We start from the raw sequence: 27,374 nt of genomic DNA, 5'->3' as shown, positions 1-27,374 counted from the left end.
AGCAAGTATATATGGTACATGTTGAAATGAAATTCTTAAACCCAGTTAACTGTATTGGGTTGAAATGAAATTCCTAAAACCAGTTAACTGTATTGGCTTCATTCACTCAATGCTCCTATACTGTGGGACACTGATTATGTTAAATGCCTTGCTCATTTGCTTAGCTTTAGTTTGGTCCACAAAGAACTGTGAAACAGTAAATACCAATTAAAAAAAAAAAGGCTAAAAAAAGCCCCTTGCAAATAAGCAGATTCTGAATTCTGTTTTGGTTTCCAGTTTCATTGAATGCCTAGAAAGGCTTTTCCTGAATGGCAAGTTTTAATCATAAAGAAATATTTAATTTGAATAATAATGAGTGCTTTCCTGCACCTTTAGACAGGCCTTTCAGTTGGAGAGGAACAATCTGCTCTGGCAAATAGGAGAACCATGCCAATTTTTCCATCAGCCCTGAAGTTGGCCACATAATAAATTAAAATCGAACTCCTTCCATTTACATGAAATACAACAACTGCATTAAGTAAGGGTCCGAGTAACAAGTATTCAGTTCAGAGATGAAATTGTATCACAAAAAGTTTCATGAAGAAAAAAAATAATAGTCAGTGACACATTCCTCCCTTTTTGGATCCAAAGCTGATGTAAATCACCCAAGGACTCAAGGAGTCCTTGGGCAATCACCCAGCCCCTGGAGGCAAGGGGCAGTTATACCAAAGTCCTTCTCAACAGATGTTTCTCATTAGTTCCAAGATAGATATTTACCAATGTCTAACTTGCTATCAGTTTACAGTCAACTTTCTTTTTTTTTCTCCTCTTAACAACCCAGGGTATATGAATAAAAAAATAGTTCTCTTAATCTGCAGCTTCAATTGTCTTCAGAAAACTGCTTTCAGCTACAAACCTTCTCAGCTATAAACAACAGTTATCATCATTTGCATTACTGTACTCTGTAGTGTCTGCAGCTGGTCCATATGCTTCCTGAACTGCAGTGGCCAAAACTGGATGCAGCACTGCTGTGGGGGCCTTGTTACTGCTGGAAAGATGGGAAGAATGCCAGAACCGTCTTAGAAGCAAGGGCTGGAGGGTTTTGTGTTAGGTTTTTTTTTCCCCATTAGCATGACAATATTGAACCCTGGCCAACCTGCAACCAACACAGCCTTCATTCTTCTGAAATAGTTGCAGTCCCTCCCAGACTGATGACATCATGAGCATTTGCAGCAGAGTTCCCAAGTCATTACCGAAGTTATCACTAGAAATATGAAAACAGCTGTGAACCCAGAATATCCTGTCCTTCTCCCCTGAACTATCTTCTGTAATGCTTTCAATCTTAACAGTGAACAATTCTCTATACCTACAAATGAACAAAGAATTCTCTATCTCTATAAATACTGTTCCAGCTATTTTTGTACCGACTGTGACTCATGACTTTAGGGGACCTCCCTTACAATTATTTTTTTTCCCTCCCATTGTCCACATCCCTCTTCATTACGTACATATACACCATGTAAGAAGACTATAAGGCACAGATGAGTCACAGTATTCCTATCCTTCTGAACTTAGTGTAGGTTGTTGACCTGGAAAGCCCTGTTGTAGGCTGTCAACCTTGACAACGTTGACCTAGTTTGAAAACACCGTTTTTCAAACTAACAGTGCTTACTTGGAGAGCAATTTGATTGAAGAAGAGCTTGAAGAAGAGGTCAAAAGAATTTTTATTCTTTCAGTAAAATGCCTGGCTGTTACCTTTGGTGGCTTGCGCTTTCCATTTCTCCCGGTTCTGCTGCACAACCTCGGTCCAAGTGGCTTTGAAACATTTGAAGTCCACAGTGAGTATGGAGCAGTTGAGTGAGGCACTTCCTTCAGACCCAGTGCTCTTGACACTTGATTTTTTAACTTCGGAGGGACTAATGCTATTCAGGCTGGGACACAAGAGCACAAACACAGAAGAAATCACTATCGCATACACACAAATGCAGCTAAGAAGAAATAATTACTCTAAGTCCAGATAACTTAACAGAGTCAACCAGGAAAACAAAAACTAACCCTGAATCCCTCATCTTCCCCTCCCACCCCACAGCAACTGATGTTAAAGCAAACAGCACAACCTGAGCCAGCATTAGAAACAAAGGGCAGCTTTTCCATGCATATTTTTCAGTACCCATAGTCCCCAAGAAATAGAAACACTCAAAGTGTTTCCATTACCTTTGCTGTGTATCTTCATTCCCTAAATATCCATTGGAGAGTCAGACAATTCTAGAGATCAAATATGTCAAAAGAGGAGTCTCCTAAAATTCACCAACGGGAGCCATTAGGCACAGGACAGGAGGCCAGCCTCTGTCCAGGGCTTGGTGACCTCAGCTGAGGCTGAAATCAGGCACTCAGTTACAGACCCTACAGTTGTGTTTCAAGGATGGACACTTCATTGTGCACATTTTAATAAAGGCACCAAGATAACTGGCACAGAAACATATTAGTGCTTGCTTTTTGTGTAACAGCCCAAGAGTCACCTGACAGAGGGAATCCTGACTTGGTAGCCCTACTCTAGGGAGCAGTAGCCTCACAGCATTTGAATCCCAAGACACACCCTGTCCATAAAGCTACTAAAAGAGTAGTTTCTCTACAAGAACAGAGCAGGTTGAATGGGCCAAGACTCCTTACACCCAAACTTCAGGTGAATTCTGGTGGTACTTCACACAGTCACATAATGCTAAATGCTGCCACTAAAGTGTGCTTATACTTCCCAGTCCTCTTTTGTATTTCAATCCCATCTATACTTTTGGCATGAAGAAATGAGTGCCTCCCAACAATTCCCTCTACCTTCTCTTTGATGTTAGTGACGGAAAGAGCACTACAGTTCACTCAATTGCATGGCTACAACGGTTTCTGCTCACTGCCTTTGGAGACATGGCTCAGGTTCATGCCAGCCTCTGTTTTTGCCCTCCTCTGGGCTGGAGTTTTGCTGCAACAAAGTCATGTCACAAGGTGAGCTGTGGTGTCAGCAGTGCAGATACGGCGCTTTAAGCCACAAGGAAGACATAGGCTGTTGCGGGGAAACAGGGGGCGGTGGGTACAATGGCATGTGCAGAGTGAAGGAACAGGGCATGTAGTCATTCACCTGGAACGCCTGAACCCGGACATCCCAGAGCGGGAAGCTTCATCAATGAGCGGAGTCACAATCTTCTCAGTCATGTCGGTCAGCACAGTAAAAGTGGGTTCCACAATAAAATCAATGAAACCTGAGCAGAAACACAAGCAGAGTCAAGCAGGCAAGAGGAGGATTTATGTGGAGTCACTGCTTCAGTGATCGCAGGCAACCACACTGTAAAAGACAGAGTAAAAAAAATATACCTTGAAAGAGGGATAGGCAAATACTAGAAAAGGAAAACCGAGTATACATTATTGCCTAAACCAAGAATGTGGATATAGCATGTCATGAAAGTTACCTACTTAAACACTGGAAAGAAACTGGGGCAAATTAGAGCATAAACAGATGCATCAGAACTTGCTTTATAGGAAGAGTATGATATTTAAGCCAAATTCCTAGTGGATTTGGATAAAACCCCGTTTCAAAGATGAACTCTCTTAAGCAGAAAATTAATATAACAGCAATAATACTGGTAAGCTTTGCTGATGTGCAGCTACATGCAAGACTCTTTGTGCATATCAGTGGGTTGCTGTGAGTATTCTCTCCTCAGTGCTCATCCAGCTTGTTGTTCTTGATAATAAAACAGATTTAAATGCTTTCTCCCCCATTTTTTAATATAAGGAAAGGAAAAAAATAAAGGGCCAAATAATTTCTACTTCAGTATACAGTTTGACAGAGATCAATAAGATCAGTATGGCTCAGATCTGAATGTTGTGAAGGACTGAAGGGCCCTGTGACCATAAAATCATGCCATGAAGAAAAATCAAAATTGCATAGAAAAGATGTGAGAGCGAGGAGCTTATAGTACCTTACACCTTCCCCTAAATTCTCACTTGGGGCAAAGGATATTTCTTATGTTCGTTTTAGCACTACACATAGCAAATTTCTTGATGCTGCATGTAACCAACAACTACATCCTTAATTCCTCCTAAGGCATATGAGGATTCAGATCCTTTCCCACTGTTAAAATTTTAAAAGATTTGGTAATTGTAACTATTAATTATACATTCACAATATTATCATTTCTCTGACTGGATCACAATATGTTTCTATGACAGACCCTGAACAGTAAAATAAGAGACCTCATGGGCCACCTGAACTCACAGATGCTCTGAGCCACATCCTGAGTGCAAAGCAGTTGAGCACCCTTCTACTTCCATTCCCCACCCCCCCAATTTTTGCTAAATTTCTAAAAGAATGGGTAATTAAGTGTATTTTCGTGCCTAGCCAAATTAAAAATGTTACTTGCAAGTTCTCAGAATTTCATAATAACATTCTGTAAATCTGGAGAAAATATGCAGTCTGATCTGAACATCTGAATCACATGCTCCTATAACACTGAGACAGTCTTAACTATTCAAATTTTGAAAAAAAAAGAACTCTCCCAGGGATCTAATCAGAAATGTATGTAGTATAAAGCCATAACAGGAAATTGTGTGAATTGTGTGCTAGATCACAACCTAGATTATCCCAGAAAACTTAATACAATTTTTTTAAAACGATTGAAATTGTACTAAGAACACTGTTCAGTGTGCCACAGGAGTCCTGAGGATAAGAATTTGATTTATGTATATGTGTGTGTGTGTCTGTCTATATGTCTCTTCTATTCCCCTTCACTCAAAAGAAATTTTACCTCTTAATGACCAAAGAAACCCAAGCCGCAGTATCTTGTCACTTCTGCTTGGCAAGTAATAAATACCACTGCTATTTACTCCATCACCACTAAAACCCCTAAGACATGCAAATCTCTGATATCAGATGTATGGCTGTAACTTCAGCAGCGAGGTAGTGGTATCTGCTTCCTGAGATAATCAATATTTTCACACAAACACAAGGTCCAGTTCTAACTAAGAAACAAGTTTTCCCTGGGAGAAGTCTTGCATCTCACCAACAAAGGGAGAGGTGGCACAAGGGACCACAGGTAAACAAACTCAAAGACATAAGAGAACTTTTCTTTGATAAGTGGTATTTTGTTCTCTATTCCCTATAACTTAAATAAAATATTCAGGTATTACCTTAAAATAGGGATTACAATGAAGTTGGGAAACATAATCTGCTATTGTAGAAACAAAATTTAGGACTTTATTAATAATTATGTAAATTACACTATATTCCCAAGTGCCTCCCTCCCTCCCCACTGTGTTCTCTCTCTTCTTACCTAAAGACACTGTGATTTAAATATGGTGATTTATTTTGCTAATTAAAACCCCCTGACTATCAAATAATAAACCTGGGGTTTAAACCCTATTAATTCTAATGACCATAATATCACACTTTTTCTTCTTCAATGGAATGAGTGTGGTAAATATTTCTGTACCCCAGCAACTAAGAACATTTTACCAATTAACACTGCATGCTGAAGATAGATTCCAGGCATATGCCTAGTGCTCATTCATTCCATCTGAGAATGCCACTGTGCCAAACACTGGCTAGAGGGCAGCTTCCCTAAAGCCCACCACCAAAAAAGCAAACGAACAAAAATAAAGAATCATCAGCAAACACTCATCAACCTTTATACAATTTTTTCTGAAGTTGTAATTTTCTTTCTTGCCTGTCAAAGGACAAAAATGAATGGATGTTGCTACATTTACCAGCTGCAAAAGAGGACAATAACAACAAAGGCTGACCTCCAGTCAAACAAGCTTCCTACAGTCTGAGACATATAAAGAAGCTTCAACTCCTGATATTCTTGTTGGAAAATACAAGTCTTGGCCTGCTTTTTCTTTGCAGTTTGTTTGTCTCCCCCACTCTGATAAGCAGCCTGACTTCTGGACATGAATCTCCTGATTTCTGTTCTTCACTGTGGTACAGAAATATTTACCACACTTATTCTATTGAACAAGAAAAAAGATGATAAATTGGTCACTGGCACTAACAGGTTTTCAAATCCAGGCTTATTATTTGATATTCATGTTTTTTTAAATTACCAATTTAAACAATTTCTTCACAAACTGAAGCAACAAGAAAGACATTCTTTTGAGAAAGTTTTTGCTGTAAGATTGCTCCATTGGCACGAAAAAAGTCTGTACTGTAAAACCTTCAGTGTCCATTTGTGAAAATCTTTTGATAATGAAAATGCTTGTTCACTGCTGTTGCATCTGCAGTGGACTTAGAGCAGCAAACCAGCGACTACAGAAAAGTTGAGCCACCCAAAGAGGATTTCTAGTCTCTGTCCTTGACAGAACCAAGAGCAGAATATTATTTCACAAAGGACAGAGGTTTTTTATTTGTGGGGACTGATGGCTGCTTGCTGCAGACAATAGCACCATTTGGAATTCAATAAGAACTTACTTTTGGAAAGAAATGTAGTAATTACTATTCCAGGGAACAATTTGTTAAGGCTGTTAATCAGGTAAATAAGTGAATGGGAACAGATTATTTGTCTGAGAATCTACCCTACAACTTTGAAAGCCTTGCCTCAGCGGATAGCCAGAAAACGTAAGAGGTTTTGATTTAACAAAGGAGATGTTACAGAAAGACACTGCCAATTTGTGCAGCAGACTGAGAAATGAAGTTTTATAATGTTAGAAGGCAAGATTTATAGACAGTAGCCTATTAATGTCAATGGATTACTAAATTTTACAAATAAAATATAGTGACAAATAGTACATGACTAAATAAGGCTGCCTTTGCTTACTGATGAGAGCCTCTTTTCTAAGGGGGAATTGTGTTGGTGATAGTTTAATTCATCATTAATTTTGCAGTGGATTGACACATGGGGCATCTTGGCTCTACTGGCCTTCCTGAGCAAAGGAGCACAAAAGAGGGGGACAAGGAAAACTGATTTTCAAGCACACACATAGCTCTACAGAGAGGGACCCCATGTGAAGCACGACTCCTCTTTCCTGTAAGGCGTGAGGGACGTATCTGAAAGATGAAAGAAGGGGTGTGAAAGAGAAGCCTCTGCATGCGCTTCCCTCCACACCAGCCAGAGTTTACCTTCTCCCACAGCACAGCAGTAGGTGTAGTGTGGCCAGGAGTCCTCAATGTTGGTTTTAGCTGAGACTGCAGCACTTCAAGTTTGCTGCTACTTCCCTCCACTGAGCTGATGGCAGAACACACAGTTGCACTGTGCTCTACAAACATTCCCACTCTTCTGATCACCAATGCAGAGGAATAAACACTACAAGTCTGGCAACTGGGCCAGGATTGCACAGGGCTTTTCAAGTTCAGATTCTGACTGAACTGTCTAAACTAACAAAGCCAGAAAAGTCTCAGATGGGGCCCTCAGAAAACGGCTTGACTAACAGGAACAGTGAAATAACTTTAAATAGAAATGGCTCTTAGCCACAGCTATAAATCTGAACTTTCCTAGGTTCAGTGATATCTTGTTCTTTGAGAGACGTTTCATACTTCAAATTTTTTGTTTTCCTTTAATACATTCTCCCTATATCTGCTTCTGGTCACAGTTCCCTAATTTTCAGGGTCTGTGTTCTCTTTCTTGTTATTCCATTTGACTTCCTATTCTCCAGTTGAGGTTAGATCACATTCTTCTAATTCACTTGCTTCCTAGATTTAAAATCCACCCATAAATCCATTTTCTATTGGACTATTTTTGCTCCCAGCCCCCTAACCATTTTACTTCACTTAGCTCCTCTTGTTTTCTCACCAAATACCAGGCTTGTTGCCCTATCCTTCTACTTTTTCACTCAATAACCAGAGAAGTAGATGGCTGGGTGGATCAGAAATAAGTTTGCTAGTTGCTTGGCTTCAACAGCAAATATTGGTTGGCTTGAAGCACTGGGAGAGAAAGGATGGGAGGAATAAATGGAAAAACACACAATAGGTTTTGCCCAGGTCATCGAAGGGACTGACATTACATTTTCATATCAACCAATAATTATGATATCACAACACGTTGCCACATATGACTCATCTTCACAGCTCAGAAAACCATGGAGTAGCGTTACAACCAGGCACTGTAGTCATCTCTGCAGACACATCAGAGGTAACTTGGTTATTGCATGGAACCACCACCATAAATTTAATGGCTCCTGAGCTTCGAATTGTTGATCTGGGGAAAATAATGCCATTGTGCTTTATCTCCTCTCTTTAACATAGTTCCAAATGATAAGAGATCACAGTGATCTTAGCCCTACAGGGAGAAGTAAGTTTTGCTTTTACGACACTACTTTGCATGCACCAAAAGGGACATACCTATTTGAGACTGAGCAACCATAGTAGACTTGCGATCACACAGTGGAGAAAAGGGAAGCCCTAGTTCTGCTTCTTTGTCACCCTGGAGAAAAAAAATTGACGAGAAATTAGAAAAAGGCAAGATACATTGCACTTTGATATCTTAGGTCATGACTGTAAAAGCCTCTGATTTTGCTTTCTTTAATTACGTTTTGTTTCTGTATTTTTTTCTTTTTTAACACAAATGGTGGAGAATTTGAGTCTGGCTGGAAAAGTCATAGTCCAAGAAGAAACTGGTGAATTCATCATCCTGATTCCAGTGAATCTTTCCTTAGAGCTTTCTCTGCCTGCTTGGTACTTCTACACACCAACTAAAAACCCACTTGAGCACAGGAATGCTTCTCACTGCAGTTCTCCAGGCAGCCCAGCAGAACTCAGTTCTCAGAGCAAACCTTTAAAGAGAGAACATCAGCATCAGGACTGAGTTTTCAGGGACTGAATCTCTTTGCATGCCTTTTTTAGTCTTTCAGATGAGGAATTCACAGGTCATGGCTGACCAGATGCAGATTACTTTTTTCTTCCAAAGGAAACGCTGACATTTTTTCTGGGACCGAGTAACCTGCTCAGTTGATGTGAGGTGAGCGGTGAACATTATCTACCTGGATTTCTCCAAGGCTTTCAATACAGTTTCTCACAGCCTCCTCCTAGAGTAACTGATGCATTAGGGTCTAGACAAGTGGTCTGTGTGCTGAGTGGGGAACTGGCTGACAGGACACACTCAGAGACTGGTGGTAAATACTTCCTTTTCAAACTGGCAACCTGTCACAAGCAGGGTCCCCCAGAGATTGATGTTGGCTCCAGTGCTGTTTAATATCTTCATAAGTGTTGGGTATGATGGGATCAAGCGTACTCTGATGAAGTTTGCTGATGATACCAGAGTAGGGAAGTGGACACTTTGGAAGTGAGAGTCACCCTGCAGGAAGAATTGAATAGGCTGGAAGAGTGGGCTTACAAGGACCTGATAAAGTTCAACACCGACAGGTGTAAGGTCTTGCACCTGGGAAAACATAATCCAGGAGTGCAGCAGAGGCTGGGATCTACCCGGCTGGGGAGCAGCTCTGTGGAAAGGGACCTGGGGGTCCTGGTGGACAAGCAGCTCAATATGAGTGAACAGTGCACTCCTGTGGCAAAGAAAGCCAACAGGGTGCTGGGTTGCATCAACCAGGGCATCACTAGCAGAGATAAAGAAGTCATTATCCCACTCTACTCAGTGCTTGCCAGGCCACACATGGAATACTGTGTTCAGTTTTGGTCCCCACTACGCAAAAAAGATGTGAACAGGCTGGAGAGGGTCCAGAGAAGGGTCACATGATGATCAAAGGACTGGGAAGGCCGCCATGTGAGGAAAGGCTGAGACAACTGGGCTTGTTCAGCCTTGAGAAAAGAAGGCATAGGGGACACCTTACCACCACCTTCCAGTGTTTAAAGGGTGGCTACGAAGAAGACGGAGACTTCCTTTTTACAAGGAATCACATGGTAAAGATGAGTGGTAATGGGTACAAGTTACTCCTGAGGAGATTCTGACGACACAAGAGGAAAATTTTTCACAATGAGAACAATCAGCCATTGGAATATTCTCCCCAGGGAAGTGGTGGATCCCCCAACATTGGACACTTTTAAGATTCAGCTGGAGAGGGTGCTGGGCCACCTTGTCTAGACTGTGTCTTTACCAAGAAAGGTTGGACCAGATGATTCTTGAGGTCCCTTCCAGCCTGGTATTCTGTGATGCTATGATTCTGACATTCTCAATGTTTTCGTTAAGTGCCAAAGTACAAAAATCCAAACACTTTCCAGCCCTCAGAACTGAAAGTCCTTTTCTAACATCACAAGATGGCGTAAAAGATTTATAAGAAGTGCTATAACCCCATTTTCCCCCATTCTTTCAAGCTGCATATTCTCAAAAAGCCTTTTAACTTTATTCAGGCACTCCATAACATACCACTTTATGCTGAGAAGATATATAGGATAACATAATTACAATACACCCCACTGAGCATTCAAACTTAAATAGCCTGTTAAATATACTCTAGGATCAATTCCTCCAATCAGCAGTTCACATTAACCATGCTGAACTTCTTGCCAGTGTCAAATGTAAGCTAAAACAGCCAGCAAACTAACCAGAGAAAAACTTCTGTAGGCATAAGAGTTGAATTCTTCTTTTTGTTAATATAACATACATTAAATGGGGGCACAAGTCCCATTAGAGTTTTGGGTGGAACAACAAATAATAGTATTCTTCTGTTGCAGAACAATTCTGCTTTATGTTAGGAGTTTGAAACACATTGTTTCAAACAATACAAACAGAAGTATTTCCAAGTAACATTCCTTTACTGTGTCTGCTGATCTCTCAGGAAAACCATCTCTCAATGACAGCTCTAATCATCATTCTTCTTGTACTCCTTATGCATCTTAAAAACCCAAGTACCTAATTCTCTTCATGAAGGAACCCCTAACTGCCTTTGTAACTGCTCAGAGAGATATTTTGACTCCTCAAAGCTTTTGACTTCCTCAAAGCTGTTTGGGCAGCTCCCTCACAGCTATCTAAAGTGCATTAGTAAAACAAATTAATTCATGCAAGATGTTTGCTCTAAGAGATGCTCACCATAGCTGCTGAATGTAAAAAACCTCAGCATTGTACTCAGAAGCATCATTCACACCTACAGGATGGTTACTTGGTGTAGGAACACCTGTATCACATCACAAAAAACCTGGAAACCAACAGGGCTGGGGACCTGTACTGGTACAGGTTAAATCTCTGCAGAGCACAGAACAGAAAGAACAGGAGAGGGTCTGCAGGTGAAGAGCATAAGGAAATACAATACCTAATCTGAGGCCAGCACAGTTTCTTATCAACATGGTTCCCTCTGTCTAGTGGTACTTCTCAGCTTGTGAGAAGAATGTCTTGATTCTTCTGCTGTCAGGTAGGGATGTATTTATTGATCTAGTACTAAATAACTTCAGTGAAGGCAAGTCTATGCTTAAGGGTTTTGTTGAAGAGGGAATTAATACTGCATCTGAATTTTTAACTAGAATACAAGTTTTATGTAGAGGTTTATCTAAAAGCGGAGCCATCTGTCATTCAAAACTAAAGTAGGATTTGTTGGCTGAAATGAAATTATTCTTATGAAAACATAAAATAATATTTTTTCTTCATTACACGCATAGAACAGATCAAAACTTTGGCTTTTTGTGGTCTCAATATCTAGCCAATCTTAATTCCCTCACCAGTATCTGGGGGACTCAGCAGTGGTGTATTTTAACACATCTAGTACAATTTTGAGCTAGAAAAGCATAAACATGCACAGACTTCTCCCTAAGACATATGTGAAAATCATCCTACTTGCTTGAGCCTCCTGTGTGGCAACACAGACACAGCTGCAGGTATGATCTACCTGCTTCCACCTAGTAAACCCACTCTTGGTTTGAAAAACAAATGAAAAGATTAATTTCAAAGCAAATTCTTGCAATGTCTTTATTAAGAAGGGATTCCCACAGTGCCTTTAAAAAACAGACACCATTTAAAAATTGTCATATATTTTTCTTTTTTTCATTGAGATTTACTATAAAACATGAAGTTATTGAACTCTGGAGGGAAATTAAGCACTCAGTTTTCTGCTTAGTTTAGTAACTCATATTTGTGAAAAGTATCCTAAACACTCTTAAGTGCTCTGTTTAGTTTTACATATTTTTTTTTTAAGGCAGCTCTTTAAATGCTTTTAATTAGTCACTTGGGGAGCTTACAGCTATCTCACAGAGCTTAATGATTTGTTTACATTTGGGTCTGTCAACAGGCAGTCCACTGTGAGCTATAAAACAGATTAGTTCATCTAAAGTAAGAGTAATGCATTTTTCACATCTACTCCAACAATCTAAGTACAATTTCATAAAGTACAGCTACCTAAATCTGTTTTCTATGGTTCTATAGCTAAGTAGAACATCACATATTCTATATTTTGCTAATTCAAAACACATATTGACTTCCCAAATCAGAATTTCTACTATGTAGATAATGTCCATATCTGTAGGCAGTGTATCAGACACTAACTTCCCAAGAGGCATAATAGCCAGTGATACTAGCGCCAGATGAGAAAGCTTCGTATCATTTAGGAGGTTCTTGCCTAAATCAGAGAAACAGGAAAAAGCCTGTGTTCATATTTCACTACTTCCATGCTCAATCCTACACAATCCCTCTGTGCTGAAGAAATACAGAGGAACTTCCCCAGCTTTACCTGTCTGAAGAACTCTTCTAGCAGAGACATGGTCCAGCGATGATGGAGATCCCAGGCCTTGGCTGGATGACTGATATCTGCTGTATGTAACAACAGTGATAAGGCTTTCGGCTTGTCAATTCTGAAAATCCAAAAGATCAAATAAATTAATTGTCTGCTTTTGAAGTGGAGAAAGACAAAAATATCACCTAAGCAGGAACATGAGGTCATTAGAATATTTGTTGGAAAAATGAGAGAATGGAGCAATTTATGTGTTTCTAAAAACAGACAACTATGAAATACTATTTTTTTTCTCCAGCATACACAACTCCTGTTGTAAAAGAGAAATGAAGAAGTGCAAAAAGAAATTTTGCTCAGTCTTGCTATGCTCTTTCTAGGCTTGCTTATCTGCACAAACAGGCTTGAAGAGTTGCTGTGTTCCCCATTTCAGCTGGGCTGTTTTATGCAGCTCAGAAGAGACGTTGGTCCCTACCATCTTACCGCAGTGAACAGTTAGGATCTGATCTCAGGGGCACTGATGAGTCTACACAGTAACTCATTTCACTGCTAGAAAACTAGTGTGAGGTAAGAAGGGAATCCTTACATCTGTTTCCACAGAACAAAAAGATGCTGGCAATTTCTTAAAACCATAACCTAAGAGGTTTTCTTGGAATGGATAGTCTCATTTTTAAATTCCAGCTTTTGACTATCTGAAATACCTGAAAAAGTTGTAGCTTTTGAGAGGACCAAATGGCTAGTCACACTCTGGTCTGATACAGGTGTAATTCTGGGAGGCTCTGACAGACGTGTCCAGGGTGAAAAAGCGACCATCACTCAGAGCTTTCTGCAGTATGACAGGAATTTTATGGGGAAGAGCTGTGGACAAAATATTAGAGCTCCTAGTGGCATACTGGGAAGAAGAAAAGGCTTTCCCCATACAGTTCCATCTGTTATTTTCCAGTCCTTCTCCAGTGGATCTCAAGTTGTTTTCATCTGCTCTTTGTTTATGGAGCAGGCCCCTTGCTGAGGTGGCAGCAGATGCCATCTGCAGAAGGGCAATGCCTAAGTTGTGTTCTGCAGATCTTTATAACTTTGAATCATATGCAAGCTGTGGAGGTTATTCAGCTGGATCATGTCCTTGATGTTACCCTGATATCCAAGGGAAATTCCCAGGAAGGCTTATCGCAACATGGCGACCTTTAGAAGCTTTAGTCCACCAGGACAAAATAGAGATGTGTGTATAGGTGGTGCCAGTCCACTCCTAAGTGAATTCATTCAAAATTCAACAGCAGAAAGAGAATTGATGTGGACATTAAAGAGAGTGAGGGCCTCTGGAGAGGTGCTTTTGAAGTCAAACACAATGGCAAAGCACCAGCTGAAACATAACCCCTCACTGCACAGTACTGTGAAGTGACTCACCCTTCTGGCTGCTGCAAAGCATTCTTCATGGCTTTGATTTGCTGGAAGTGACAGGACATATCGGTGGCCAACACCATCTCAATCACTAGAGCTCTGAATTCCCTTTTGGATGGCATCACGATGAGTGGAACAAGAGAAACACAAAAAACAGCATCAGACACACTCCAGTTTCTTCTTTGCTGTCTATCTGCAAATTATTGACAGTAATTCAGCCTTTGTGTGTTGCTCTTTCCATTATCCCTCTTTCAGGGATGGGGGAGAGGATGAATGATTTTCTATACAAACACAGGAGTGGGAGGGCTGCAAATTAATCTAGGTGCCTATTTCTTGCTAAAATAAATCCTGCATGTTTTTTGAAGGGCGTATTAGTATTAGTACTCCTTTTTCAATTAAGCACAAACCTCATAAAATGGTTTCTTTTATAGGGTGGTCTTAGAAGGAAGTAAAAAGACTGTTTAAAGCCTCAGCATGAATCAGGTGAACTTTTGAACCTGAATCTCTTTCCAGTTGACTAAAATTTGTCAATACCTGTGAGGGCTGTTTAGTCATATTATTAATGAAAAAGAAATAGCATGTTAAAAGTATTCTCCTAGTATATATGATGCATATATGTAGTCAAACCCTTGGAGAACCTGCACTACTTCGTTCAAACTACTCCTGTAGGAATTTTTCATAAGCAAACATGTTTAGGATCCAGCTGAAATGCCTTTGAAGATAATATGGATGTCCTAGAGATTTTTAAATACAGAACATTCTGATCTAGCACACAATACAAATTTATTTTCTCTTTCTTTTAGTTCAGCTCTCCACAGGCTAACAGAGGAACAACAGCCCAAGGTTAGCATACCAGCTCAGCATTTGAGAGATTCAGAAATGGGTCAGCTTTCATTTAAAAAGACAAGTTAACATCCTTCTTTTCATGACGTCACCAGAGACACCTTCACAGTTTCCACAACAGTCAGCAAGATTTCTGTTTGCAGACTGTTTCTTCTTTAGTCACTGTGGAGGAAAGAAAATTACCTCCCTTTACTCCTTCACTGATGCTGTGCTCTCAGCAGCTTTTACGCTGCTTGAGGTCCATGGCAATCAACTGATGGGGGAGAAGGACATATGCGCTCTTCACCCTACACACTCCCCTGCAGAGCTCATGGCCAAGACCAAGTGGGTCCCACAAGCTTGTCAAGAGCCACAACAGAGCCACAGCTACTCTTTGGGCAACATCAGGGTGGCTCTGTCTTCATCTTCAGCCACACATCTGGCAGCTGAGGCAGGAACAAGCCACAGAAAGCAATCCCCCATGGTCCTTCCCACCCTCCTGCTGAATGGCCCCCCTCCAACCAACTCGGTGGCCCTGCAATGGCCTCCTCCCATCATCCTTGTGCAGCAGCCCCAAGGCCACCAGGCCCTCTCCTCCCCTCTGCCCCTCTCTCCCACCATCCTGTGAGGGGACAATGGCATTTGCAGGGAGACAAGCAGCCAGAGGGCAAAGAAGACTCCCCGGCAATCCCGGGACACTGTGGCCCCGGCCTGCAGCGGGGACCCAGACCTGGCACATGGCTGGAGCCCAGGGCACAGGAGGGGGGCCGGAGGGCAGTCCCCAGGCCCCAGGGGCGGCCTTTCTCTCTGCCATTCAAAATGGCCGCCCACAATGGGGCCTTCTGGGCCTCACGGGCCATCATCCAATCCATGGCAGCGGCCGTTGGTGACCTCACCGGCCTTCCGGTGCACCACCGGCTGTTGGTGACCTCACCGGCCTTCCGGTGCACCAGTGGGCAGTTGGTGACCTCACCGGCCTTCCGGTGCACCAGCGGCAGTTGGTGACCTCACCGGCCTTCCGGTGCACCAGTGGGCAGTTGGTGACCTCACCGGCCTTCCGGTGCACCAGCGGGCAGCCCTGCGGCTGGCCCACAGCTCGCTGTGCAGCTGGAAACCCTGACAGCAAGCGTGCTCGGCAGGGGAGGACGCGGCCAAGCCAGACCAGAGCCCAGCGCCAGCTGGGTGAGCAACAAGAGGTTATTGCAGCCCCTGAGGGTGCAGCCCAAGCTCGGAACGGAAGCTGCACGACACAACGAGCAGCACCGATGCCAAGTGCGCCCGGCACGTGGCAGTTGGCCTGACAGGGAATGGCCCTGAGCCCATGCAGGTGGATCCACCACGAGAGAATCCACAGTCAATGCCGGTGGATCCACCATGCCACGAGCAAGAGCCCATGCAGGTGGATCCATCGCAAGACCAGCAGGAGCCCATGGAGCTGGATCCACCCTGCACAAGCCCGAAGGGGCACCACGCCGCCGTGGCCAGGCTGCTTGGAGCACCGCAGGGCTGCCAGGGGCTCTCAGGGGCCCCGCAGAGAGACCAAGCGACGCCACCCAGGCAGCACACACCAGCCCTAGAGTGGACCATCCACACTGACACCGGGCAGGCTCGTAGGAAGGTCACCCAGCTGTCAAGCCGCACATGAGCCCTGCTTTCCCACCCTGCACCACCACCCCTCATGAAGCGGGGCCATCTCCTCTGCCCTGAGCCCTGGGGAAGAGGCGATGACCGGGGCTGCCACCTTCTGTCTGGCAGCACCAGAGCACCAGGAGGAGTTCATTGGAGGCTACCAAGTACCACCAGAGATTGCCAAAAACCACCGCAGACCACCGAGAACAGCCAGGCACTGACGGAGATTGGCAGAGACCATCGGAGACCACCGAGGATTGCCGAGGATGACCCAGGACCACCGAGGACCACCCATAATGACCCAGGACCACCAGAGACTGTTGGACTCCCCTGGAGCACCACCCAGGTTACTGGGGCCTGCAGGTGGCATTTTTGCAGTCTGAGGATGAGCAGGACAGTGGGGGGTGGCTGTCCTCAGCCAGCTCTTGCCTCAGGTACCAAATACAGGGGGGGGTGAACATGAAGCCAGACCCACCCTTGCAGCATGCACAGAACAACAACCCGTCAGCACAGAAGGCAGATGCCCCATCCCTGGGAACATTCAAGATGGACAGACAGCTCCTCCCATGGAGAAGCAGGCAACTTCAGTTCTGACACAAAGAATTTTGGCCAAGATTGGACAGCAAACAACAAAAAAATAAACCCAATAAAATCCGATTTAAAAAAAAACCCAAACAAACCACACAATAAAAATCAGTTTCATAAACAAAAAAGCTCTACACTCTTCTTTTAGCACTTTTGAGAGGGCATGCATGCTCCTGTGTCCCGTCCTGGCCTCCCCAGGACAGGAAAGACACTGCCATCTGCATTGCAGGCCCACGGGAAGCTTTGTCTATGTGTCTGTACAAGCTGCAAACCTGACCTAACTCCTCTTTGCTTCACACGCAGTCAGGAGCAACTGACACAACTTCAAGCAGAATCGGGCACCAGAGACAGGCAGGCCCTGCCTCCTTCCACATCGGTCTTTGGCAAACGCTACAACTCACACCTGCAGCCCACGTTCCACACGGCAGACCCGGCACACGTTCACCCGAGGCACCGGAGCGTGCTGAGTCCTCAGGGGAGAGCACCCAGCTCTGGCCTCAGAACTGAAAGCAACATTACTGTGGCAGTCAAGGCACTGCAGAAAGGCAGACCACAGGCACAAAAGCTTGCTCCTGACTAAGCACGGTTCAATTACGTCCTGAAAGCGGCCCCAAAGACACAGCAGGAGCTGCGCGATGCCTCATCAGCTCGCCCCTCTCTGCCCTGTGCTCCACCACACACAGTACACGCTGGCAGTGGCATTTCTTCAGCTTCCTCACCCAGCTGCACAGAAAAAGGTGTCATCAACATACAGAGGAAGACACAAGTATTACCACCAGGGATGCTGACTGCCAGCTTTGATGGTGATTTCCCACAGCCCATCTAAATTACTCGCGGCACTGGGCACAGTGGGGGAATTTGGTTGGGCTGAGTCACATGTAACCATGGGTTTCCTTCAGCCTTCTCTTCCAACACTTCCCAGTTAGGGAGCTTCCAACAACTGGGGAGCGTTCAAGAAGGCAGGAGCTGCAGTAAGAGCCTCAGGCAACTTTCTGGGCCATAGCTGAAAACAAAGTCTAATGGCTCAGCACCACTCTAGAATCTGTCTGCCTTCAATTTCTTTAATCCATCTTCAGACTATTTCTGTTGTTTGTCTTGACAGCCAGTGTGGGAACATAGTGTGCGCTACGTCTTTGTGTGTAAGACCCATTCCTGTCATTGCTGTCAGCAGGTTTCTATGGAAGCCAGTTCAGCTGCTCTTGCTGTGGAGACTGGATGAAGCTCAGCACCTCCAGAGCATGGCTCCTGCCATCCTCAGATAAGTGGAAGGAACTGGCCTTTGGAGGTACTGCCTTGCTCCCTGAAGTGACAAGAAAGCTGAGACAATTGCTTCTTCACATCAGGGAAGTGAATTCCAACAGAAGTGAGTTGGCAGAATCTCCCAGGAGACCTGTAGCAGAGTCAAAACCTGAGCTTGGGTTTCTCATTCATCCTCTTTTAGACCACTGTTTGTGGTAGCAAATACACTGTCCCATCAAAGTGATCACTTCCAAGAATATCACGGCTCTGCTAGGGCTTTCTAATGGGTTTTCTTGTAGGTCCCCTCAACAGAAGATCCCTCGTGGACTCATAGACTTTTTTATAGACCTGGCTGTGCTGCTTGGCTGAGTAATTATGGATTTGAATATTTCTTACTACACTTCCAGATGTCCTCTCTCATAGTACAATACATATTCCTTAAGGCCAGAGTCCAGGAGCCAGTCACACATTACATTCTCACGCAGAGAAGTTTACCACTGAGAAAAAGTTAATGTTATCAACTTTGCAAATCAAGCCTAAGATAACTTGTCTATGCCCTTTGTTAACTGCTGCAGAATTAGGGAAATGAACAATTAGGCAGACAGAGCAGGCTGTCAAGGAACAGGTCAGGAAAAGCAACTGGAGAAGAGGGAAACCTGAAGTTAATGTCTTGGTTTATTATTCTCATAGGCCGAACAACAACTCATCCAGTGACCAATGTCGCAGCTTTGATTTTTTGTTTCTAACCGATGTCCTGCAGACGATTCATGTGTAAACATGCTATGTGGCACAGTCCCACAAGCACAGTCTTCTGGTATTTTTATTACTGATTGCCATGATAAGACTCTGGCTGACTTTACATGTAAACACGTCCAAGCCTTGCATTGATCTCTCTGGAAAATGCCTTTCTCTTCTCTTTAGAATAATTACTTCATGGGTTTACCTTTCTTGCCTCAGAGAACCTGACATCATTTTGTAGGATACTTTGTCGGATGTGTCTTTGCTCCGTATCAGTGTTCACCTCAGAGCTGTACTGTTCCCCTCGCACTCATGGGGAAGGGACAGGGAAAAGGCCATTGGAGATCACCTGATCTCTATGCTAGGAGCCAACAGTAACATCTCTTGAAGTGAGCCACTTTGCTCATTTCATCCACCTGAAGTCTCGTTACTTTATTCTTATGGAAATAAATAGGGAAAACACTACAAGGAAGCATTTTCATTGGCTGATTCTCACTCAAGGTGTAACACTCAGAATATCCATGTGCCCATCCTGGATGCGCAGAAACGAACTTTTACAAGTACAGGGTGTGATTATGCAACCACGCACACACTGTTATGTACAAAAGAAGGCTTTCACCAAAGTCATCTCCATTCAGTCAAAAAACATTCCAGATTTCTCACCACAATCACAAAAGGAGTAACAGTGATTGACAAGGAGGGCTCAGCATTACTTGAGGGACAAAACCCCCAAGCAGCTTTACAGACAAAGTCAGTATTGCATTAAAGGTCACTTCCCACAGCTGTACTCCAATACAGAGTTAAGGAGCTAAACATTTTCCAGATGCCCTTTTAATCCTGTACTTGATGGTAAAGGGCTTGTGCTAAACATACTTTGTTTCAATAAACTGCATGGAAATTATTAACAATGAAATACACTGCCAGAAGAGACTTCTATAGCCGTATCTTGGAAAGCATCTGTTCACTTGGCAGTTAATTTTCTTAATTTGCTTGGATTCGTTTTTGTTACAGTTTCTTCATTTACTTGTTGATCACTTCCACAAATGGGATTAATGACATGAGGCAAGCAAACGGATTTTCAAATATTTAACAAGCAACAGAGGGTTGCTTAAATGAAGAAAGGTAGTTTAAGTACTAGTAAGCATCCAACTCTTTTCTCCTTGACTTAGCGCAAAAGACCTCTTTCAGTCTCACCTGCTTCCCTTATGAAAGCTGTGCCCATTTATTTTCCAACCGTAAAATCTAGCTCCACTTTGCTACATTTCTTTCCTGGAAATACATTCCCTAATTAATGACTGAATAACACAAAAGCAATAAAATCCACACAGGCATCTAGGATTTCAAAACCCACGGACCATCAGATTTTCTCTTACTAGTAATGTGAAAAAAGGAATGAGAGTTCAGCTCAGAAAGGCACTTCAGAATTTGCTTTCCAAAAACTATCACTGGGGCCTTTTGCTGAGAGAGATTTATCAGGTATGCCTACAAAAATCAAGTTCAGTTTGGACACACTTCAACAGTTGCCCAAAGCATCCTGCAGTACTGAGGGTCCTATTTTTGAGTGCCAGTCTAAGAAATCGGGGCTTCTTGGTTTTTATCTCAACACCTCAGGTCCAGCTAAAGTCAGCTGACGTCTCCAGTGCTTCCCAAACATTTGCCTATGGGATTTCAAAGTCGCAGTCAAAAGCAAAAGCACACAAAAATCCACAGTTTTGGAGCTAGAGCACATCCAGATAATAGTCTTTATTCTGCAGGTGCTGCTTGATTCACAGCTACAAAATAATAAAGCCCTACTTGAGAGAGAACAACGCAGCAAACCAAACCACTCCATATTTTCGCTCAGGCAGTTACAGTGTTTCTTAGGGATGGGTTAATCTTTGAAACTTTGGGTCTAAACATATGGCCTCAACAGAACACACATGCTGACACTACAGAATCAATGAGAAATATCGGAAGCTAGCTTTGATTCAAGCAAAAACAGTTGACAGCTCCAAAGCAGACCATTTTCCTAAAGAGAGTATCTACACAGTGAAGCACGCTCAATGAGCTGCTCCGCTGTTCCCAGCAGACAGTGGCTCTAGGGCTGCTCTTTCTAGTCAGTTAGTTCTTTGCTTTTCGCCCACCAACATAAAAGGAAGCAGTAATTTGCTGCCAGTATTTGACAAGGCATTACCAGCTGTAGCTAAAAAAATAAACTAGATTTTTAACACCTCAATGCAGATTTTTTTTTTTTTTTCCCGTTCCTGCTTGCTGCCCACCATGAGACTATTTTCTATACTGGGGGAAAGAATTTCTCAGGCCACTCCTCCACAACCCTCACATTGATTGAAATCAGCCATGCAAATTCCCGAGTTGTATTCCTGGTGTTCAGATATAGGATCACATCACTGTCCACAAGTTAAAATAAACAGGAACTTCAGGCTAAAGCAGAGCCTTCACTGACCAGCTTGCTAAAAGCCAGGCCCCAGAGAAGGGCTCATTTCCCCACGTTAATATTAAAAAACCAATGAACTGCCTGCTCAGCACTGTGTCACAATTAAGCCTATGCAGGAGGCACCATGCATCACGTAAGATCCCACAAGTTGCTTCCTCTCCCATGAGAAAGACCCACGGAGCAGGATTCTTCCTGTCTAGCACATTGGGTTATTTTTAAAGTACCACCCCCTGGAGTTCAAAACACCCATAAAAACAGAAAGCTCTCATCAGTTTGAACTGTCTGCTATTAGAAAGCAAATCATGGGCTGATTTTGGCACAGAAATCATACGTCGCATGAAGCTTATTTCAAATTACAGCTTCTTACATCACCTTGGCATATACAGTACACTGATTTATGCTCTTTGGACTGGGTTCTTTTTTGCATTAAGACTCATTTATAATTTCTAGGCATGGAGTGTCAAAGTAGATAAAGGTTACATTTATGCTTCAGGATGGACAAACAGCAGGCTAGCTCTACACTCCGTTACAAATGGATCTGTATGAAGGGTGTCTCTGTCAGACTTAGAAATTCGAGGGGAGTCAATTTCCTATTATAATCCATCGTCACCAAGTATGGTCTCACTACCAGAGGTGAAAACTGAAAGCAGAAATAAGCAAGACAAACTCCTTCTAAAGCTTTTTTTTTGGTAGCAATACAAATACCAATGTGTAATATACAATAATGCATATTGCCATTCAAACAAGGCAGTAACGGTCCGTGGCGATACTGCAAGGTCCCTAGGCAGCCACCATGCTCATTTTTACCTCCAGTCATCCTTTGAGAGATTAGATAAAATATTCATCTCTTCATCATCTTGCAAAAGACGATACGCTGCACTAACGTGGTGATTTTCAAGCACAGACCGGTCATTATATAGAATGGCTGAGTCTGACCTAGCATTTAAAAGAAAACATAGGAAAGGTTATGTTTCTTCCCTGTCCCTTTTCCTTTGATCAGCTACAGAGAATTAGTTCTATAGCACGGACAGGAGTATTTTAAGAGCATTTGTAATACTTTGTTCGTTGCTGTTATTCAGTAAAAGAAAAGTAAAGATCAAAACTCACACAAAATTGATTTCATCAATCGAGACTCACCTAGTCTCTCTGTTACACACTTAAAAAATATGCTGAGAGCTGCGAGAGATACGTAAACTTACAGCTGAATCATGAGGTTCTTTTCCAGCTCTTGTGCATGTTGCTCTCATAATAAAGCCTGATGGTACCCAAGGAAGCAATTGCAAGTTGTGTCCCAATATTGTTTCCAGAACAGCAAACTGGCTGTCGGCAAGATAGAACTGAGCTGCTTTCTGTCATCTGTGCACTCGGCTACGCTGTCTGGAAGGGCAATTGCCAGCGGAACAGAGTAAGGCCAAAGGTACTTCATGCCTTAGTTTAAGCTCTAGGACACAGAGCTGAGACTGATGGATGGCTGAGGTGGTCTGAAGACAAAGGTGTTGCTGGAACTTAATGGCACCAGAGGGTGAGTATGGTTTGTTACAGGCCCCACTCAGTTCTGCTTCCCAGAGAGCAGTGTATACTTCTCCCTCCTGACACTTTAAACCCCCAAGGTTTCAGTGTCACAGAAATTACTATTTTGGAAATACAGCAGATCCCTAATTCTTGCATGCGTGAAGCGCAAGTAAGAAGTGGAGTGTGGCTTGGCCCAGAAGAGAAACAGAAACATCCTTCTACATTCCATTCCCAAGCTTTCCTGAGCACATGTGTGATTTAGCCTAGCAACATTTATCTATCTGCATGATTCAGCTAACATCCTCCAGGTATCTTACTTAGAGTGAGATGCAACGCATCTTAGAAATGCCCAGGTGTCAGTCAAGGATATCTACATATTTTGTCACCACTACCAGTACACTCCCATTGTCAAAATAACAAGTAACAATAACAAAATGCCCAGTTATCGCTGCAACCACAGACTTCACAATCTTTGCATGCTTCGGAATTTTGCTGCCATCTTCATCTTCTTCTCTCTTCCACCAACCCAGAAGCCTTATAGAAGATTCTGAGTTCAAAAAAATACAGCGGTTCGGTCTAGTCTGGGAACAGCTAGTTGCTGTCTAGCAATTTACAAAGCTCTAAAAAATGATGTCCCTGAACAGGTAGCGGTAAACATACACTTTGGCTGCAGGTGTGCTTTTCCACTCAAGTGAAAATAGTACATGTAGCATTGGTGTTCACCGATAAATACAGGTATTGTTAAGTTCTTAATCTATGTAGTTGATATCTGATTCTTCAAATTCCATGAGAAAAAACCTGTTGAATTATAGTAGCTCCTCCAAAACTGTAACTCCATCAAAATACGACACCCTGTACAGCAACTTGTCTTTGGCAGCTTTACACAGAAACATTTTGGGACCTTCCTTTTTCCTGATTATTAATATGAAATCATGCTCAGGAAGCTAGAATGCATGCATTCCACTGTAAATGGCTGAGCAAGACAAAACTAAATGCAACCTAAGGCAGTGAACTTTCCTCCTGTAACACTTCAAAGCAAAAGCTCCTGTGCTTTCCTAGGTGGCTGTGCCGTTATTCCCCAAAGGTTCCTCCCTCCATTTCCCAGCCCTTCATCGTGATTTACAATGGCCTCACCGTGTCTGGATATGAAAGTTGTTGGTGGTTCCAGTGTGTTCATAGTCATGGATGGCAGCTGCAAAGATCATAGCGAAGATCTCCAGCTCTGTCAGCCAGTGCTGAAAAGAGATTAAGAGCAATCAGATAAACCGTCATTTTCCCAGGCATTAAAGCTTTTGTCCTTTAAGGCAAGCTATCCCCTGCTGACAGTCAATGCCGCACATCATTGCCTTTCCCCTGCAGCCTGCCAGCTGTTGTAAGCAAACTTCTGCGGTTGATGCACAAAAGCCAAACCAGTGTTTTTCCTGAAGCTTCATCCAAATAAACTGAGCTTCAGCAAAATGTTTTCAGGAGCTAGTAAGGCTTAAGGCAGAGCAAGGGGAAACATGTGCCCTTCTTAAAAAGCACTGTGTGAGGAAGAGAGAGGGGAAAACCTCAAGACAATCAAGGTTCTTCAAGTGGAACTTGATGACACATGTGCAGGTACACATGTTCCACCACGGTATGTACTTTCAGCTCAGCTGACCTTTGTAGCAGAGCCTCAAATACAGAAGAATGTCACTAACTTCCAGTAGCTAAAAGTCATAGAACCATAGAACCATAGAATGGTTTGGGTTAGAAAGGACCTTAACGGTCATCTAGGTCCAACCCCCCTGCCATGGGCAGGGACACCGTCCACTAGCCCAGGTTGCTCCAAGCCCCATCCATCCAGCCTGGCCTTGAACACTGCCAGGGATGGGGCACCCACAGCTTCTCTGGGCAGCCTGTGCCAGTGCCTCACCACCCTCACAGTAAAGAATGTCTTCCTAATATCCAATCTAAATCTATCCTTTTTTGGTTAAAACCATGTACCCCTTGTCCTATCTCAACAGGCCCTGCTGAAAAGTTTGTCCTCGTCTTTCTTATAAGCCCCCTTTAAGCATCGAAATGCTGCAGTAGGTCTCCCCAGAGCCTTCTCTTCTCCAGGCTGAACAACCCCAACTCTCTCAGCCTGTCTGCATAGGAGAGGAGCTCCAGCCTTCTGGTCATCTTCATGGCCCTCCTATGGACTCGTTCCAACAGGTCCATGTCCTTTTTATGTTGGTGGCTCCAGAGCTGAACGCAGTACTCCACGTGGGGTCTCACCACAGTGGAAGAGAGGGGGAGAATCCCCTCCCTCGACCTGCTGGCCACATTTGTTTCGATACAGCCCAGAATAGGGTTGGCCCTCTGGCTACGAGTGCACATTGTTGGGTCATGTTGAGCTTTTCATCCACCAGCACCCTCAAGTCCTTCTCCTCAGCGGAGCTCTCAACCCATTCTCCACCCAGCCTGTATTGATAGCAGGGCTTGCCCCAACCCAGATGCAGGACCTTGCACTTGGCCTCGTTGAACTTCATGAGGTTCACAGGGGCTCCCCCATGAGCTGAGCTTGGAGGAGGTGATCCTTGAATGTTAACCATCTTTCTTGGTGCCTCTTCGTGCCAGGGCTCTCATGCTACTCTACCAAGCAGATCCCTGAAGAGGCCAGAATCTGCTTTCCTGAAGTCCAGGGCAGTGATCTTGCTGTGTGCCCTCCTTGCTGCCCTAAGGATTTTGAACACCACCATTTTGTGGTCACTGCAGCCAAGGCTGCCCTTAAGCTTCACATTCCCCACCAGCCCCTCCATGTTGGTGAGAACAAGGTTCAGCATGGCACCTCTCTTCACTGGCTCCTCCATCACTTGGAAGTTATTGTCAACACAGTCCAAGAATGTCCTGAATTGCCTGAGCCCTGCTGTGTTGTCCTCTCCAACAAATATCGGGGTGGCTGAAGTCCCCCCTGAGGACCAGGGCTCATGAACATCATGTGGCTTGTACCTGTCTATAGAGGGCTTCGCCTGCTCAGTCTTCCTGGTTGGACGGCCTGTAGCAGACCCCCACTATAATGTCACCTGTCGCTCCCCATCCAGCCCCAGATGGAGCTCCATGCATTTGAGCTGGCTGCTGACCTAGAGGGTGAAGCCCCCTCCTCCCTTCCCCTGCCCGTCCTTCCTACAGAGCTTCTAATCCTTCCGTTCCAGTCTTCAGCAATGACTGAATCATAAGGAAAAAGGGGCACAAAACCTCACAAGATGTACTTCTTGCTATTTATTTACCATTTATAGACACATTGGAGAAAGTCCTGAGGGTGTTTTTTTTCCTAATTGCCTAGTCGAAGCCTTATTTTTCAATGCTTAACTCGCTTCTAACTTAGATTTCTAAATGATTCAGAGGCTTTTAATCATTTTTCTCAGAGTCAATCAATCATTTTACATCTGGGTTTCCACTGGCAGCACACAAGGAGGGCTGTTAACATCAAGAGCATCAGAGACAAAGGTTCTGGCTACTATAGATGCTGTAAATATTTGTATGAAATGCTTAAACATACTAAATTTAGAGAAAACCTTTACCACAGTGGCTGCCAAATATTTTTGTAACAGTTCACTGTCAAGCTGCAAACATCTTGACAGACATTCATGTACAAACTGCCTTTTAATTCAAAGCCCAGTAAAGGCAATATGGTTTCATAAATCTATTCTAGACAACTACTACAGCTCAGGGACCATCACTGGCCTGTTAACCACAGTGCAGGGGAAGCACAGGTAACGGGGGGTCTGTACACAGCGACCTGTCTAGCTTTCTCCTGCCATTCACAGCCACCTCTGCGCAATCAATTACGAATTAAGCAAGTCTCGGTATAAACGATCTCCTTACATTAAAGATGCGATTTGAAAATATTGGCCAGAGATATTTCGCACAATGCCACTGACCATAATCAAGGCAGCTCTTGAATTTTCGGGGTGGGTATGGTGTGTGAAAGGTCAAGAAATGAGCAGACACACAAACCAAATTATTTTCTCATTTCTACACAGTTGGTCCAGGACAGGAATGGACAGCACTAATGGTGGAGAAATCTGTGATGTTTCTGTTTCCAGGCATGACTTGTGAATAAGGAATGCTTTACAGCTGATAAAGAACATGATTTCAACATTCTAGCAACAGCGTCTGGCAACTGCAATGGAAAAGAAATGGAACTAGGGTTTCCAAGATACAAGTCTAGATCTGGACTTCCATTCCTCAACCATGTTCTGCCATTTCCCAAAAGGTGAGCGTGTGAATGACAGAAAAATAATCAGGCAAAAGCGCTCAGGAACAGGCAGAGCAAACCTACATTATGCACGCAGAACTACCACGGGGCATGCTCAGCTAGTCTGATGCATCCACTTCAGACCTTCAGGGCACCATCTGACAAGTCCCACTCCAACAGCATGTTATGACCCAAATCTTAAAACATCAGTAAGGCTGCGAGCTCTGCGCCTGAGGTCCTCTACCCCTTAAGGCATGT

At 43.5% G+C, this 27,374-nt stretch overlaps 1 protein-coding gene across 9 annotated transcripts in view; it reads right to left on the bottom strand.

Annotated features, from left to right (window-relative positions):
* Positions 1-27,374, bottom strand: part of LOC101920115 (dual specificity calcium/calmodulin-dependent 3',5'-cyclic nucleotide phosphodiesterase 1C) — a 372,306-nt gene that overhangs the window by 44,459 nt on the left and 300,473 nt on the right. For all 9 annotated transcript variants that reach the window (XM_055805463.1, XM_055805455.1, XM_055805462.1 and 6 more), the window contains 7 exons: positions 24,047-24,147; positions 22,208-22,336; positions 13,960-14,061; positions 12,562-12,682; positions 8,294-8,375; positions 3,107-3,227; positions 1,735-1,910 (listed from right to left, as the gene is read on the bottom strand). In XM_055805463.1, coding sequence (XP_055661438.1) covers positions 1,735-1,910; positions 3,107-3,227; positions 8,294-8,375; positions 12,562-12,682; positions 13,960-14,061; positions 22,208-22,336; positions 24,047-24,147 — 832 coding nt within the window. The remainder of the gene's footprint in view (positions 1-1,734; positions 1,911-3,106; positions 3,228-8,293; positions 8,376-12,561; positions 12,683-13,959; positions 14,062-22,207; positions 22,337-24,046; positions 24,148-27,374) is intronic.

This window comes from Falco peregrinus, chromosome 5 (genome assembly GCF_023634155.1).
Source record: "Falco peregrinus isolate bFalPer1 chromosome 5, bFalPer1.pri, whole genome shotgun sequence".
Taxonomy (NCBI): Eukaryota; Metazoa; Chordata; class Aves; order Falconiformes; family Falconidae; genus Falco; species Falco peregrinus.
Note: the sequence above shows the minus strand (reverse complement) of the source record. Positions and strands in the feature narration are given on the sequence as shown.